Here is a 17907-nt window from a genome sequence, read left to right on the forward strand (position 1 = left end):
ACTGCTTCAGGTCTAGTCATCTGATCCAAAACTGTAATTAAATTACAATGGGGACAGTCAGTTTTATACCTGAATGGTACGTTAACTCTGTGACTCTTTTAATTTTCAGCTAAACGTTCTCACAGTATTAGCATATGTATATAACTAGTGTTATTATTGGGCTTAATGTGTATAAACTGATGTTGATTTATGTCTTTAAGTCCTACAACAATCTTGATCTTGTGACAAACTTGAAAGATTAAAATATTTGTATAGTTGAACAGTTAATTACTGTATTTGTATACAGGAAGATATTGGTTGTACCTGTAGTAAGTAATTCTAGCCACAAGGAACTTGCTATGATATTCGAAAATATTTGTTTATTTGTGTTGAGGGAAGTATTAGTAAAATATCAACTGTAGCACATGATTTTGACTACTAGGACCCACCTACTTACTACCTTTTAAAAGTAAAAGAAATGTGTAAGTGAATTAAAGTCATTTTTTTGTCTAAAGTAAAGTAAGTAGAGTATATTTATAAAGGAACGTTTAGAAAAATCTCACCTGTGGTAGCTTTAGCTTCATTCCCTAGCAACCTACAGCAACCTTTGAAAAATAAAACAAACATCAAGGTAAATGATGACAGGTATTGGCAGAATATAAATCGATTGTAGTAGATTGAAGTGACTGTAATGAGTGGTATGGTCAATGTTTTAATTGGGTGGATGAAATTGTCCCTTGCAATCTGATACGTGTCAGACCCATAGAGTGTATAAATCAGGTCAGAACATTCTCAGGTGGCATTTTTGAGTAAATGTTTAATGTCTGTATACACTAAGTGAATATTATTAAACGAAAGAATGGTAATACTATCGGTGTAAGACTGTTGCCTGCATTAAACCAGGGCGAGCAGGCTAATCTCTCAAAACTAACTTTATCGCGCTGAGACAGCAATCATAAAACAACTTAAGTTAGTTTAACAGACTCTAGATGCTAAAGCTACTATCTAAGGCTAAGCTATCAAGCTACTAGCTATAAAAACTACAGAGGTATCACTTACAGGCCAACGTTACATAATTAGATTAAAACATGAATGGTTACACACGAGCTATCCACATTTATGAACTTAGAGGATTTATAACGTCAAATAAGGTATTATAAAGAGCCAAAGTAACTTGCAAATGACGTGTTGCTCTTCATACCACTACCCCGCTCTGGCGGCCATGATGGGGGCGGCTAGTGGGCGTGGCACTTCGTTTGAAAGTGACCAATAAGAGAGGTCTTTCATCCTGGAGTGTAGAGACCACCCACTGAGATACAGCCTTATTTGCAAGCAAAACTTTTCGACCTGCAAAAAAAAGACAGCAGAAAAGAGAGCAACATTTGTGGTTTCGTGATGAAAAGTTTTCGAAGTGCACAAAGAAAAATTTCAAAGATTTGCACGCAATGCAAACAATTTTGTTATCAATTTCGGAGTTTTTTTGCGATCTTTTATTTTTTAATTACAAAATAATTAGTTTTACTCTCAAACACAGAATTTTTGATTGAATAAAAATGACACAAAAGTAATCCCATACACCTCTGACCTCTGAATGATGTCCCAAAACTGAAAGTTCTTCCAAATATCTTCCTACGTTCAGCAGAACAAAGAAATTACACAGATTTGGGACAACTTTAGGTTAAATGATGACAGAATTCATTTTTGGGTGAACTATCCCTTCAAGAATGCGACAACAGCAACTCATAAATTAATATTCAATCATTGTAAATCTACAAAATAATAACGAACCACACTTTCCTCCTCAGAGTTTTAAATGTTTTAACATTACTTCAACATTAACTTAAACAAATTCAACTTATTTTTATAAGTAACAGCAACTCACCACTAGACAAAATGTTAAACAGACTGTACTTTAAAATTTAAGGAAGCAAAAGTTTGGCAGTTCAACCTTCACCAGCTCTGCTTGAATGGAGCATTTCATTCTCTATGTTGGTATACGGATGTTCTCACTTCTGGAAAAGACTATCTGAATAGACCACATCTTTCTGTTGGATTCAAACAGCGAGGTGAATTCAAAGAGAGTAGATTCAGACAGATCCCCAAGGACTGTTTTATCTGTCGAATGTGTGAATGTTCCCGCATGACTGATTTGTTTCTAATTTTTAAGCATTCTCTCCTCTGAGACGCTATTGAGCAGAACTGCAGCAATCTGCTGCTATCTGAAAGACGCTTATCTGGCCCATTAGATACACCAGACCCAGATTGGACCTTACCAAGGAATAAATAACGGTATAGATTCCCATATTAAAGGATTTTTTAATCTCGGGCTAGGCTTAATTTCCCTCCAGTTACAGACGATAAATCTGATTGAACTGCTGCTTTTCATGAACATGTGCCTGATATTCCGCTGACCACGATATGAGCTTTGAGTTTACTGCCCGTTTGCAGTCAAGTTATATAAATGCTGGTTCAGTGGTCAGATAGCGCCTAAGCAGATATAAATGACCTGGGCCTCGGCCATTGGGTTCTATTCATTTTAAAGGTTTTGTTGCTGTGAGGATGGCATGTGAGGAGAAGAGGCTTCCTCAGTCATGCAGTTAACTGATCACGAGCCCTGGAATCCCAAAGGGATCAATGCATTCTCTGCGATTCCTTTTAAGTGACGCATTTTGTGTATTCACAGGCCCCCAAACCCACCAAAATATGCGATATAAAGCTCGAAAAGCTGCAGAACTTCTAATAATAGAGAGCACCTGGTCTTTTCATTCAGTCATACATGACTTATTTTCTCTCCAAAGTTCTTTGAGAAACAGGCTTGGTTATCACCACATCGGGCATTCTGATGATCGGAAAAGAGTTCGCAAAAGCTACAGAGGAATAGCAGGGTTGCGTTGGCACCTGAATTTTTCCAATTGACGTCTTTGGCAGAGAGACAAGGATTACTGTCCAATTGATTTATTTCTTCTGAGGCTTACCGCTTATCTAAACAGCTTGCCACTTCAAAGTGCAAGACAAACAGGGCATGAAATTGACTGTGTACTGCCGGACAGAATCAGTTTATGGACTTCTTTTTAATAGATGGAGCACAAAAGGAAGAGGCGTTTTTGATCTCCGGGGACAAAAGGAATCTTGTTAAACCTAAGAGGGATCTCTCCACTGCCCCTCAGTGCTCATATAAGGTAGAACACTTGAGAAAGACGAACATATGTTTCAATAAACAAAGTGTCATTTAGGGCTGGTCGGGATGCTCGAACAGAGTAATGTTTTGAAAGTGCCTCGGAGTGTGTACTCTTTAAAAAAAAGAATCATCTGTGGTCATCCTGTGTGGATTTATGTTTCGACTACATGTACATTATTATTGTTATATAATAGCAATAAAAATTCTGTCATAATTTACTCACCCTTTTGTTTAAAACCTGTATGAGTTCTATGGTATGGATACAAATGGAATGCAAGTGAATGGGTACCGCTGTTGTTTGGTTTTATATAATAACATATGCATGAAACTCTTTTTTCATTGTTCTAAAGCTTATTCCACTATTTTCTTCTTATTTCCTAAGTTAGACATCTCTTTTTTCTGGCGTGAGTTTTTCTACACGAGGCGGAGGTGCAAACAGCATTCTGAAAAGTGAGTGTTGATAATGCAATATATACACTAGGATATGTGTTAGATACATGTTGGCATGTAGATTTAAAAGACTGAAAACAACCTGCTTTCACTTTTCACCTAGTGCAATAAAGGAGAATGGTGTCTGCGATCGCTATAATTTATTTGTATGTTCCCATTAAAGGGATACGCCACCAAAAAAATCTGTCATGAATTACTCTCTCCCTCAAGTTGTTCCAAATCTGTATAAATTTCTTTGTTCTATTGAACAGAAAGAAAGATATTTGGATGAATGTTAGCAACTGACCTTTCTGGGACATCACTCAGTACTATAGTAGGAAAAATTATTGTATCTTTTTTTGTTATGTTGAACACAAAATAAGATATTTTGAAGAATTTAAGAAAGCTAAGCACCTTTGACCATATTTTTTCTACTATGGTAGTCATTGATAAATTTACATGCGCATCAATAATGTGATTATTTCCAATAATCCGAGTATGACTTAATCGTACACTGTAAAACTTTGCTGTAATTTCGCAGCAGGTTTGCCAGTAACTTACTGTAGATTTAATGTACAATTCTGTTTTAAGCATAAACTTACCTAGTTTATATATTTTTCTTTCACAAAACAAGACTAAATATCTTGGGTCACTTTTCTTGTTATGTAAATGTATTATAATTTAAGAAGTTTGAAATATTTTTACAGAAAACAAGAGAATAATGCTTAGGAAGAATGCCATTTTTTTGCAGTTTTGCTGTGCTAATGCCAGTCTCTTCTTGCTCATTTTGAATCTCAAAAGTAAAAATGTTTTAATTTTGGTTACTGGCAAACCTGCTGCAAAAACTACAGCAAAGTTTTACAGTGTAGTAACAGGTTTACATGACATGAGAACACCTCTTTGCTCCCGTTTACATGGACGTTTTATTAGTCTAATTATTTGCTATAATACACAGCACAAACGATGATCTCAGATTTCAAATTAAACCAGCGTACACCACATGTTACTTCGATTATGCTTACTGCTTAATCACATTATTTAAATCGAATTATTGCATTTACATGAGGTAAAGTGTAATCACAGTATTGCCAAAATGTCATGGCTCTGCCTTGGTCCTGTGGCAGAGCCATGACAAAGCCTTAGGTTTTATGTGAGAAAGCCATGAGTTGTTTACGTTTGAACATCTCATGTGTTTTCTCGTGTCTCGTCATTGGCCCCGCCCCTCTCGTTTCATGTATTGCTTCCTTGCCATGTCTAATGTTTCCCACCTGCCCTGTGTCATTATCCCTCGTTTGTCTCGCCTATAAATGCCCTCTTGTTTCATTGTCCTGTGCTCGGTCATTGTACGTTTGTCGTGCCTACCCGTGTTTGATGTCAGCCTTACGTTCCATGTGCTCCCTGTTTGCTGTGTTCCTGTTTCCCCCATCTTAGTAAGTGTTTAGTTTAGTCTTTGTCAAAGTATTGTCTAGTTTAGTGTTTAGTTAGCCTTGGTCCTGGTGTTTGTATTATTATTTTGTCACCTTGTCGTTTACCCCCTCGTGGGTGTTTTGTTTGTCCCTTTTTGTTTAAATTAAAATCTTGCTTGTTAACCCCTTTACTGCCTGCCTGCATCTGGGTTCTTCTCTCCCCTGAGATCCTTGACAGAATGACCGAGCCCCCAGAGAACCCAGCAGGCGAGCTGGGCCGAGACCAGGTGTCCCTGCGGTCCCGTGAGGCCCATCTATTGTTCGTGTTTCGCCAGGGCAACTACGGTACTAAGGAGTTCGCCGAGGCGTTCATGGCGGTGGCGAGGGAGACGGATTTCGGAGAAGCCGAATTACAGGTGATCTTCGACGGCTGTCTCACCCACCGTCTGACGCCTCAGGAGAGGAGGATGCTGAGACCCCTAAGGTTTGCTGACGTGGTCTGGTATGTAGTCAACCGGGACGAGTCCGGACGGGAGACCCCAGCCCGGGCATGGGCCTCGTTTGCCGTCGTTCCAGAGGACTGCACACTGGCCACTGTCACCCTGGGGGACTCTGCGCCTTCCTCCGCTAGCTCCGCAGTCCTTGGTCCTTCTACCACCCTCCGCGGCAAGCGGGGGAGGATGGCGTCTGGGGGAACGTCTACGGACTCGTCCGGTGCGGAGCTAGCCACGCCCTCCACCGCTGAAAACTCAACGCAGTGAGTCATTCATAAAGACACTTTCTAAAGACAACAGATGCATCCCAAATTGCGCACTTATGCACTATTCTATGCCATTGTGCAGTATAAATAGTTTGAGTAGTGCGTTCACATTGAAAATTCTCAAAAAAAGCAGTGCACTTTAAATACCCAGATGATGCACCAAATTCAACTGAAAATATGAAGTGTGGAACTCTGGACACTTCACGCACTTAATGGTTTGCTTACGTAGCAGAACGGAGGCGGGGCTATCAGACTCTGCTCGAGCAAACTACTCTTGTGGAGTGATTACACTTCAATCTGATGGTGACTGAAGTCATGCTGGGCAAAACCGATGGAAATTCCATTAAATGTACAATGTACAAATTGATTTTATTGACGCATATTTTGTTGTGCAACATCATTTGCCCTTGTCTGGGAAACCGCATATACTTCCAGTTAGTTTAAAACCATTACGTATTCCATTTGGGAAGATACTACCCTTCTTAAATTCATACACTAGATGGTTGAGTGCATGGTGCATAGTTTAAAGGGATACTCCACCCAAAATGAAAATTCTGAAATCATTTATTCGCCGTCAAGTTCTGATGAACACAAAGAAAAATATTTGGAAGAATGTTAGCAACTGAGATGTCTGGGACATTAATGACTACCGTAGTAGGAAAATTATTGTATAATTTTTTTCACAAAAAAAGTAACACAAAATTAGATATTTTGAAGAATTTAGGAAAGCAAGAACAATAATTCATGACAGAATTTTCATTTTTGGGTGGAGTATCCCTTTAAGTGCATAGTGTACATTACATACATGTACATACAGTATGTTATTTGGGACACAACTAAAGTGACATCGGCAACTACAGGCCTGGCATTCATATTACAGTGTGTAACAATGTTCGTATAAAAGGAGGAAGGAGGCGGGAACCGGCGAACATTAAATAAACTTTTTAATACAATAAACAAACAACCAAACCAAAGTAAAAGGCCGGCAGCCACTTCGCGGTCTACTGCCGGCTACACAAACATAACTAAAACACATAATGTCCAGGCCTGGTCCTCTCTCGTTGTGCCTTCCTGTCGCTCCTCCTCTTATGCTTCTGGAGCTCCTCCGTGAGAGATGCGAGACCGGTGTAACGCACAACTGACACTCATTATCACTCGCGCCACCGGCCTCGCTTCGTTCACTCACGGCTCTCGTCCCGCCTCTCTCGTCACACAGTGTTTTTACTCATTTTTGAGGATTGCAAAGGACAAACTTTCCCACTACATCATAATCATGTAAACACACCCTAAAAAGTGTTAAGTTATCCCTCAAGTCTCCCTTGACAAAGGGACATGTCTCTTATTTGCTGTTTTTTATTAGAATGAAGTAAATTTCACAGGTGACAATCAGCTTTCATTCCAAAGGGAGCTATGAACATTACGATTATGAAACAAAGATACTGCAAACCTTTCAAGCTCATCAGTAGTCAAGCACTACAGCCAACAGAAAAAAACTGGTAAGAGAAAATTCATCATAGGTGTTATTTATTTACTTTGGGCTACAACCACAAAGGCAGTGTGTAGTAACAGCAAATATTATGACACTGTAGAATACATACCAAGCACACAGCACATATAAAATGTGTCAGAAATGACCGATGGCAAACTGGGAATAGACCAAAAGCAGTTCACACTGTCAAAAATAACGAGTAAATGGTAAAAAAAAAAAAAACATCACTATCAATACGATATAATGGATTTTGATTTTTTAAAACGCCCCACTTCTCTAAAAACACTTGTAAAATGAAAACATATCCATACAGGCAAAGGCAGCCAAGATAAGCTCATCTGATATGCAATATGCTGTGAAATACTGGATGCAATGTCTACATCAACATTCAAATATTATAGTTTTTTTATGAAACTGCAACAAATGTGCATTTGCGTTTATCTTCCAAAAGGTCAAAACCAGTTGATGAAAAGACACCAAAGTGACCGCAGCAGTGAGGAGATTTGTCGCATCTCTGGATATCATACAAAACGTCAAATACATTGTAATCTCGTCTGGCTTTGGTGCTGCATGCAATACAATACAGAAATCACTGTTTTAGATGGTTTAATCAAGACAGTATGAAATGCAATGAGGACTTCACTGTAACACTCGAAGACGCTCATATGCTTACAAATAAAACTAAAGAAGCTAGACCGTCAGGTTAAAAAAATGTAGCTTATATATGTAGTCCTTTGTTGCAACTTTTTTTTAATCTTTTGATTTTGTTTCTAAAACAGTCGATAAATGTAAATTATGTACAAGCACATACTGTAGCAGTAATCCATAAAAGTTTCAGAATAACCATGCAATATGCTAAAAGGTGCCAAAAACTTGTTCAAAACAAGATGTTTTCTCACTGTTGATTATTTCTCAGATGACAACATTCAGTGGGAGAACAACACAAGACAAAGTGTGTATCCATAGAATATAACAGAAGATACAAAACAATCAGTCTTACAGCAAGCCTCAGGTGAAGTACAGAATAATATAAGTAGGGAAATAGAGGTGTGAAAGTAACGCTGGTAATCAGCTCATCTCCATTTCACTCGTCATCGCTGTGGCTCCCCTCTGACTGCTCCTGAAAACAGGCACATAATGACATTACACACACGTGAAACCAGAGACCGCCCCAAGGTGGTGGGCCCTGTGATTTTATCCACCCCCACAGCCCACCCGACTGACAGCTGGTCTGTAGAGGTTCATTATTTGTTGACTGAGCTGATTACTGATGTACCTTCTTACTTCTGGATAATGAGATAATCTAACATTGACTCTCCCACGTGGACCGTGGTGACAAAGCTCTGATGTGTTCACACATACTTCGCAATTTATTGAGGTCCAGACATACAGCGATCACACAGAGTGGAGAAGACAGCGTATACGAAAAGAGATTTAAAAAGCAGCGACAGACTTACATTTTTCTCTTGTACTGCAGCAGATGGGAAAAACAGAGGGGTAAAGGTGAAGGTTTAAGACCAAATAAGGTAACGAAACATTCGTTTTGTGATAAATGATTCCCTCTGGGAACTGTATAAAAGCATCTCAAACTGCTCTAAGACGATGAAAGACAAAGGCTGCGTCCGAAATCGCATACTGTGACAGTACGTACTGAATTTGAATAAGTACAGTACGTTCTATATAGTATGAGTGGGAGTAGTATGAATATATTTCAGACATACTGCGTCCGCCATGTTTTATGGTCATGTGACCCGTATGCTCTTTGACCTATGATGTATTAACAACATCCTACACGTGAGCGTTGATAAAAACATAATTTAGTCACGAGAAATTAATTTATTGGCACTTACATTAAAAACGGAAGTCCGCCTTGAAGTTTTCCACTATATTTATTTGATTTACTTTGATTAAATTTGACCGTTGCTCAGCTCCCGTGGCATTATGGGATAGAAAAGTGTCCATCCGATCCACACTCACGAATCTCGGCGGAAGTAGTAGACCATCCGGGTATTTATCGCCTACTGTTTTTTGGACACTGAGGTTTCGGACATACTATTCATGACTCGTAATCATTTTCGCCTACTATATAGTATGGAAGTTGGCGATTTCGTACGCAGCCAAAGATGTGTGAATTCACTTTTTCTAAAAAAAAGTTTTCATACTGTGGAATAGATTTCGAGGAGCAACACCTCTTCGCGGTTAACCACGCTTAGTGCTTAATCAAAGTTCTATTTTGTGATAATATTCCCCTCAAGCATTTTCAATCAAAATGTCAATGTGTCACCATTCTGCCTGTCATGTTTTGTTTTGGCCACTAGGAGTCCCCATTGTGTTCTGGTTTTGATCCCTGTTTAATTTGAGTAGTTGTTTTCACCTGTGCCTTGTTTTCCCGTGTAGTACTTAAACCTTACTTTTTTCCTCAGTTCCTTGCACTAAGTTTGTATGTCTGTACTCAACCTTGTGTGGTCTACCCGTGTGGACTATTGCTTGCTTGCTTCCCGAGACTGGATTTCTATTGTGACCTCCATTTTTTGGTATGTGTTTGTTCCCCTGTGAACCCTGCCTTTTTTGAGTTTATTCTATTTTTGATCACGAGGTTTTTTGATTTTGGACTCTGTGGATTTACCTCTCCACCTATTGGATTATTTACTTTTGTGAAGACACTGCGTTTGCTTTTGGCTTTTTTGTTCATTAAACTGGAATACTTAATCTGCTGTGTCTGCCTATATCTTCTGGGTTCCATCTGATACCACGTGGCTCGACTGGTGTAGTGACTATCCCTTACACCAGAGACCCGAGTTCGAGCCCGGGTCCTGACAGAAACTTAGTGCCACCATGAACCCAGAGGCAGCCAGCTCACAGGAGATCCTCTCTACACTGTCTCGCCACGAGGGGGCGTTCCAACGCCACGAGGCCATGCTGGTACAACAGGAGACTTTAATGGCGCAACACTCCCAGCTATTGTCACAGATGCTGGAGTCCGTTCAACGGATGTCGGATCGACTTCCCGCTGCGCCTGCCGCTCAAGTCCAGTCCATCCAAGTCCCCATGGCACTAAACCCCGGGGTGGAACCTCGCCTTCCACCACCTCAGCGATTTTCAGGTGACCCGAGTTCCTGTAAAGGCTTTTTAACCCAATGTTCACTCTCGTTTGAACTGCAGCCTTCCTCGTTTCCCACTGACCGGTCGAGGATTGCATATATCATCACGTTGTTGTCTGGAAAAGCCCTGGCTTGGGCCACCGCTGTGTGGGAGGCTCAAGGTACCTGCTGCTCCAGCTACTCTGCCTTTTCGGAGGAGTTCAAGCGAGTCTTTCGACACCCTGCCAGTGGCCCAGAGTTGTCCAGGAAGCTACTAAATCTCCAACAGGGCCATCGCAGTGTGACTGACTACGCCATCCAGTTCCGGACGATTGCAGCGGGGAGCGGCTGGGATGATGAGGCACTCATGGCATGCTTCCTGAACGGTCTCTCTGGCTCAATTCAAGATGAACTTGCTACCCGGGAACCATCAGAAGGTCTTGAGCACCTGATAAAACTAGCTTCCCGCATTGACAACCGACTGAGAGAAAGGGAATTTCATCGCAGACCTCTCTGCCCATTCTCCACCGGTCCCAGTCCTGAGTTCCATCCATCTTTCTCACAAGCACCTCCAGAACCCATGCAACTGGGACGTACTCGCCTCTCCCAGACAGAAAGAGACCGTCGGATGAGAGAACGTTGCTGCTTGTATTGTGGCAGACCCGGTCATCTCCGTCATGCCTGTCCCGAGCTTCAGGGAAACGCCCCAACCCGTGCAGACCAGGGAGAACTGTAACGGGGAATGTAAGCACCTCCCATCCGTCCAACTCCCGCTTCCTTCTTGCAGTCACCCTCTCCTGGGACAATCAAGAGCTACCCCTACGAGCGCTGGTGGACTCTGGTGCTGCAGGAAATTTTATGGACGGTACCTGGGCCAAAGAAAACAACATCCCTACTGACTCTCTTACCTTTCCCTTGAAGGTCACTGCGCTGGATGGGAGACCTCTGGGGCCAGGCCTAGTTTCCCGAGCTACTACCCCTCTTCACATGACTATCCTTCGACACAAGGAGATGATACGGTTTCATCTCATCCCCTCTCCCGAGTTCCCCCTCATTCTTGGATACCCCTGGCTCTGTGATCACAATCCGGACATTGACTGGGCTGTGGGGTCCATCAGTCAGTGGGGCCCCACGTGCCATGCCAGATGCCTATTCTCGAGTTCCCCTGACCCTTCTCCCGAGGTTCTAGAGTCCATTGATCTGTCCCGAGTCCCCAAGTGTTACCATGACCTTAAGATGGTGTTCAGCAAACAGAAGGCCACTACGTTACCACCCCACAGGCTCTACGACTGCACCGTTGATCTGCTTCCAGGCACCTGCCCTCCCAGGGGCCGGATCTTTTCTCTGTCTCCGCCAGAACGGCTTGCTATGGATTCCTATATCCAGGATGCCCTAGCAGCGGGCTTGATTCGTTCGTCCACCTCACCTGCAGGGGCAGGTTTTTTTTGTGGCCAAGAAGGATGGGGGACTACGTCCCTGTATCGACTACCGAGGGCTCAATAGCATCACAGTACGTAACCGGTACCCTCTACCCCTCATGGCCACAGCCTTTGAGTTACTGCAAGGAGCATCCCTCTTCACCAAGCTGGATCTGCGGAATGCATACCATCTTGTGCGGATCAGGCAAGGCGATGAGTGGAAGACAGCTTTTAACACTCCCACCGGTCACTACGAATACCGGGTGATGCCCTTTGGCCTGACCAACGCCCCGGCTGTTTTCCAAGCCCTTATTAACGATGTGCTCCGGGATATGCTCAACCTCTTTGTGTTCGTCTATCTGGATGACATCCTCATCTTTTCGGCCTCCGCCCAAGAACATACGGAGCATGACAGAAGAGTCCTCAAACGTCTTCTCGATAACCACTTGTACGTCAAGCCCGAAAAGTGTGAGTTCCATGCCTCTCGAGTACAGTTCTTGGGATTCGTAGTGGAACCTGGCCGTGTCCAGATGGACCAAAAGAAGGTTGAGGCGGTAGCAGATTGGCCCACCCCCACGTCCTCAAAGAAGTCCAACGCTTCCTCGGGTTCACGAACTTCTACCGGAAGTTCATCAGAAACTTCAGCTCTATAGCAGCTCCTCTCTCTGCCCTCACCAAGGGTGGCGTCGCTGAGCTTCGGTGGGGGGCGGAAGCTGAGGCAGCCTTCGTGAACCTTAAGCAGCGGATCATCTCTGCTCCCATTCTGACGCTTCCCGATACGGACAAGCCCTTCGTGGTGGAGGTAGATGCATCTGAAGTGGGGGTTGGAGCAGTACTGTCCCAGAGAGGTGACGATAAAAAACTCCACCCTTGTGCCTTTCTCTCGCACCGGCTCACACCCACAGAGAGGAACTATCACGTAGGAGACCGTGAGCTCCTGGCGGTCAAATTGGCACTAGAGGAGTGGAGACATTGGCTCAAGGGGGCAGCACATCCTTTTCAAGTACTCACGGACCATAAGAATCTAGAGTATATTCAACAAACCAAATGGTTGAACTCTAGACAAGCACGTTGGTCCCTCTTTTTTAACCGGTTCCAGTTTGTCCTGACCTTTCGGCCCGGTTCTAAAAATCTCAAGCCTGACGCCCTGTCCCAAGTATATGCTCCCACCACTCGAGAGGACACTGACATACCCATAATCCCCAACACCAAGATCGTAGCACCCGTTTCATGGGTTATTGAGAGAACAGTGCGACAAGCCCTAGCCAGGGAACCGGATCCGGGAGGGGGGCCTCCCAATCGTCTGTTTGTCCCTAAGGCTATACGTGCTCAGGTTCTCTTCTGGGGACACTCTTCCCGCCTCACTTGCCACCATGGCATCGATCGCACCCTCGAGTTCCTCCGAAGACGGTTCTGGTGGCCCACGATCAAAGAGGATGTCAGCACCTTCGTCAAGGCATGCCACATATGCAACCAGAATAAGACCTCCAATCTCTGCCCTCAGGGGTTACTCCATCCGCTGTCCATTCCCCATCGGCCCTGGTCCCACATCTCACTGGACTTCATCACTGGTCTTCCCTCATCCCAAGGCAACACAGTGATTCTGGTCATCATTGACAGGTTCTCCAAGGCAGCCAGATTTATCCCTTTGCCCAAATTACCCTCTGCTACCCTCTGACTACATTCAGGTGCATGGCCTCGAGCAACCCTTCCACCTGGTCTTCATTCATTGTTTGGGCAGAATATGCCCACAACACCCTACGCTCTTCTGCCACTGGGATGTCTCCCCATGAATGCCAGTTTGGCTATGCTCCCCTGTTGTTTCCTGATCAAGAGGTGGAAGTTGGTGTTCCCTCAGCTACATCATTCATCAGACGCTGTCGACTCACATGGAGAAAGGTCCGTCACAATCTTTTACGCGCCTCTCAGTCTTACCAACGGCAGGCCAACAGATGCCGCCGACCCGGTCCCACCCTTCGCCCTGGTCAGAGGGTATGGCTCGCAAACAAAGAACTTGCCCCTACGAGTGGAGTCCCGCAAACTTGCCCAGAAATACATCGGACCCTTTAGAGTAGCCAGGAGAGTAAACCCTGTTACTTACCGGCTATACTTGCCCAGTTCACTTAAAATTAACCCCACGTTCCATGTATCCTAGCTAAAACCTGTTGTGTCTTCTCCCTTTGTCCCGGCAGGCAGACCCCCTCCTCCACCTCGCATCATCCAGGGCCAACCAGCTTATACCGTCCGCCGGATACTGGATACCCGCCGAGTGCAACGATCCGTGCAGTATCTGGTGGACTGGGAGGGTTATGGTCCTGAGGAGCGCTCCTGGGTTCCTGCCAAGGATATATTGGACCCGGACCTTATTTGACAGTTCAAGGCCCGTGGTCTCGATAGACCCGGTGGGAACGTCAGGAGTCGTTCCTAGAGGGGGGATTCTGTCACCATTCTGCCTGTCATGTTTTGTTTTGGCCACTAGGAGTCCCCATTGTGTTCTGGTTTTGATCCGTTTAATTTGAGTAGTTGTTTTCACCTGTGCCTTGTTTTCCCGTGTAGTACTTAAACCTTACTTTTTCCTCAGTTCCTTGCACTAAGTTTGTATGTCTGTACTCAACCTTGTGTGTTCTACCCGTGTGGACTATTGCTTGCTTGCTTCCCGAGACTGGATTTCTATTGTGACCTCCATTTTTTGGTATGTGTTTGTTCCCCTGTGAACCCTGCCTTTTTTGAGTTTATTCTATTTTTGATCACGAGGTTTTTTGATTTTGGACTCTGTGGATTTACCTCTCCACCTATTGGATTATTTACTTTTGTGAAGACACTGCGTTTGCTTTTGGCTTTTTTGTTCATTAAACTGGAATACTTAATCTGCTGTGTCTGCCTATATCTTTTGGGTTCCATCTGATACCACGTGGCTCGACTGGTGTAGTGACTATCCCTTACACCAGAGACCCGAGTTCGAGCCCGGGTCCTGACACAATGTATGTACATGTGGGTTTTGATTACGAGACTAAGAAAATGTCAACTGTCTAAAAATATGTAGGAGTGACAGAGATGATGGATGAGAAATGTGTTTTATTGAGGTAGACCTACATTCTCCTCCAGGTCTTCATCGCTGTCATCATCGCTGACTACGGGTTTAGCCTTCCCACGACTCTGCCTCTTCTTGCCTTTGTCACGACTTCTCTCGTCTCGTTTACGAAGCTTAATTTTCACCTTAACTGATTTAGCTTGGAACAAAATAACCATTATAAAATTATTTTAAAAACAACTCTACAACAAAAAAGAAATACATTTTAAATTACATTAAATTAGTTATTTTTACAGGATATTACACTTTGAGAAGCTTTTAATAGGATGGCTAACCATTATAAATCTTGCTTTAAAATGAGTTTCCAGACTTGTTAATGCAGAAAGAACATAATGAAAAATGTCTTACACTCTTACACTTACACTCTGTTTCTGATTCGTCATCATCATCATCGTCATCATCCTCATCATCATCGCTGTCATCTTCACTCTCCTCTTTAGCAATCTTTTGTCTGGCACTCTTGAATACTGACTGGAGAACAATGGAGTCCTCATAGATCTGCAAAGAATCGAAAATAAGATTTTTTTTATTTTTACAGAAGCACAATGCCTCATCTGATTTCTTATTATCACAAATAACTGCAACGTGAAGATAAAGAAAAAAATTACTATAAAGCATGGTTGTGTAAAATTGCATTTTTATAGTAGTCAGAAAACCATGTATTGTATCACTAGTCGCCTAGTGTCATGTTCACTAGAAACCAACAAGATGTCTTTAAAGACTTCTTTATGTTAACTACTTTGAACTTGATTCATCTGCATATGTATTAGCATAAAAAGAATACATAAAAAAACATGAAGACAGAGCATCCAGACAAAAAATGGTAAGCTTTTTATTACGCATAATAACAGGAACATTTTCACAGCAGGCCTTTTTTTAAGTTCACTAGACAGACGATGTCTCAAAATGAATTATTAGAGGCAAAGTACTTTGAGTGTAAAGTTTAAAAATGAAGATTCTGAAAACGTTTTTTTTCCATAAGTCTAGCCGATTCTTTCGTTAAAAGAAAATACTTAATACACACCATATAATGAATTTGGTAGATTTTTAAAACTTAACACAGGTATCTGACGTCAGAAGTGCAGTTCTCATTACTAACTGAAATAAAACAGTAAAAGTTCTAGTAATTAAAAGGTGGTTTTAATAAACCTCTTGGGGTAAATCTAAAAGCCCCATTTTAACGTAATCAATTTAAGCATTTTGATTCAAACGTTTGTACCACATTTATCAATTGATACTGATACTTGTCAGTACTATTCATATACTAAGGTAAAAGCATGTCTACCATTTGGACATATGACAGGCACCTCATAAATTAAACATGGGTAAACGCTGTTGTGTGTCGTTGTTCTAGGAAGTTATTACCATTTTAACACAATACAGAGTGTTCAGTCCATTTACAGCAGTGGACGGGAACCTATGGCTCGCAAGCCACACGTGGCTCTTTTCAAAAATCATGTGGCTCGCCAGGTACCTTACCCTTCACCACGTTAAAAACATCATAATATTTATGAATATTTCAGGTTGTCCTGGCCAATACATGCATGCAATGCTATGCGCAAGCCGCGTCACGACACTAATCAACGGCAAACAACGTTATATGGTAACCTCTCGGCACAACACCGGCAGCCCAGCATCATATCTAAAGACAACAGGCTCCCAATTCGCGTGCTTTTTACCCAGAGCGCGAGGTCTTTAGAAGAGCGAGCGTCGTGCTTTTATTGAAAGTTGCGGCTCTCTGTGGCGTATGATACAGAATCACATGTAAAAAGTTTTAAAAACACATGGAAGCAGATGGAAGAAAACTGTGACGCGTCAGTATGGATGCGCTGTGTTTAGCTCCTCATTTCCGTGTGAGCTGCCTTTCTCGCATATGAAGTCCGTACAGCTGTCAAGGTTGATTTACAGTATACACTCACCTGCGAGCCCTCCAGATTATAAATCTGTGCATTGTGACAAAGAAGCATCACGTCTTTCTCCAGGTCGCTGACGCTTCTGTGCTTGTGGTTACGTACACGCTCCTGCAAAATTAAGAACACAAACTGTAAACATGTACGGTGTGCAAGTACAGTGAAAACTGGTGATACATACAGCTTCCGACACCATCAAATGAATGCAAACGTTGCACAAGGTAAGTAAAACAAACAAGATTCAAATACTATTCTCTCGTACTGCGCATATGCCAGGAAAAATCTGCTATCATGCATTTGGAATAATGAGCGTGCCACTCCTGATAGCACGATAAGAAGTCAAATCTGAAGATCTAAACTGAGATGTTCTGATGCACCTGAGCCTTTACGGCCAAAGACTTCCTACAGCTCACTTTTCACTAACCTTTATTTTCTTGAAGTCCACTGGCTTCCTTATCAGTTCATAGTATTCAGGGAGCTCTTTCCTAGAAGGCAGCTGCACGAAGACCTCGCTGAGCTGACGGCCTGATCTGTGATCAGAAACAGAGATTGCGGATTAGCTGTCTCTGGTTGGAGAGCGACAGAATTGTGGTGGAATAATGTCCAAAAAGTTTCGACCTATTAGATCATTATGGAAAGAGTTCAACATGGACAAGCTAACAAGTGACAATCTGGGAAGACACACTTTTTAAAGGTCTCCAGCAGGGCTATTTCTTGAGGTTTCACAAAAATTGTTTGTGACAGAACATTTTTATTTATTTATGTTTTCCGTAATGGGGCCCCGGCTTAAGCCTATTTCTCTACAACAGTTGTTCGTTATATTCCTGACACAGCACAGATGATTTATTGCACATTCAGTGATTAAATCAAGGATTATATTGGTGCAATCATGATGTGTCGACCTTCATACACACCTCAATTTAGTTTCTGCAGCAGATGCATGTTTAAGCTCAGTCTCAGGGCTCAGACTCCAGTAAAACACAAACAGCTTTAAACAAATCTGAAGGCAAGTTTTATTTTTTTCGAACTTGGTTGACCTGGTTTCAAGATGGAAAAACAGTGTGAGCCTGTCATTGGTGTCATTAAGTGTAGTCAAATTAATGAATAAATTATAATTCATCATAGCAAAGTATTTAACAGAATATGTTGACATTTCTGATCACGCCA

At 42.5% G+C, this 17907-nt stretch overlaps 1 protein-coding gene across 4 annotated transcripts in view; it reads right to left on the minus strand.

Annotated features, from left to right (window-relative positions):
* Window positions 1-6679: 6679 nt before the first annotated feature.
* Window positions 6680-17907, minus strand: part of smarca2 (SWI/SNF related, matrix associated, actin dependent regulator of chromatin, subfamily a, member 2) — a 111705-nt gene continuing 100477 nt past the window's right edge. The window contains exons 30-35 of one of the 4 annotated variants that reach the window (XM_057323223.1): window positions 17165-17270; window positions 16750-16851; window positions 15193-15328; window positions 14833-14969; window positions 8699-8712; window positions 6680-8361 (exon numbers count right to left, since the gene is read on the minus strand). In XM_057323223.1, coding sequence (XP_057179206.1) covers window positions 8310-8361; window positions 8699-8712; window positions 14833-14969; window positions 15193-15328; window positions 16750-16851; window positions 17165-17270 — 547 coding nt within the window. In that variant the 3' untranslated portion in view covers window positions 6680-8309. Of the gene's footprint in view, window positions 8362-8698; window positions 8713-14832; window positions 14970-15186; window positions 15329-16749; window positions 16852-17164; window positions 17271-17907 lie in introns of all 4 variants that reach the window. The other 3 variants (XM_057323216.1, XM_057323239.1, XM_057323231.1) reach the window with 3 other exon arrangements.

This window comes from Triplophysa rosa, linkage group LG2 (genome assembly GCF_024868665.1).
Source record: "Triplophysa rosa linkage group LG2, Trosa_1v2, whole genome shotgun sequence".
In the NCBI taxonomy this organism is placed as follows: domain Eukaryota; kingdom Metazoa; phylum Chordata; class Actinopteri; order Cypriniformes; family Nemacheilidae; genus Triplophysa; species Triplophysa rosa.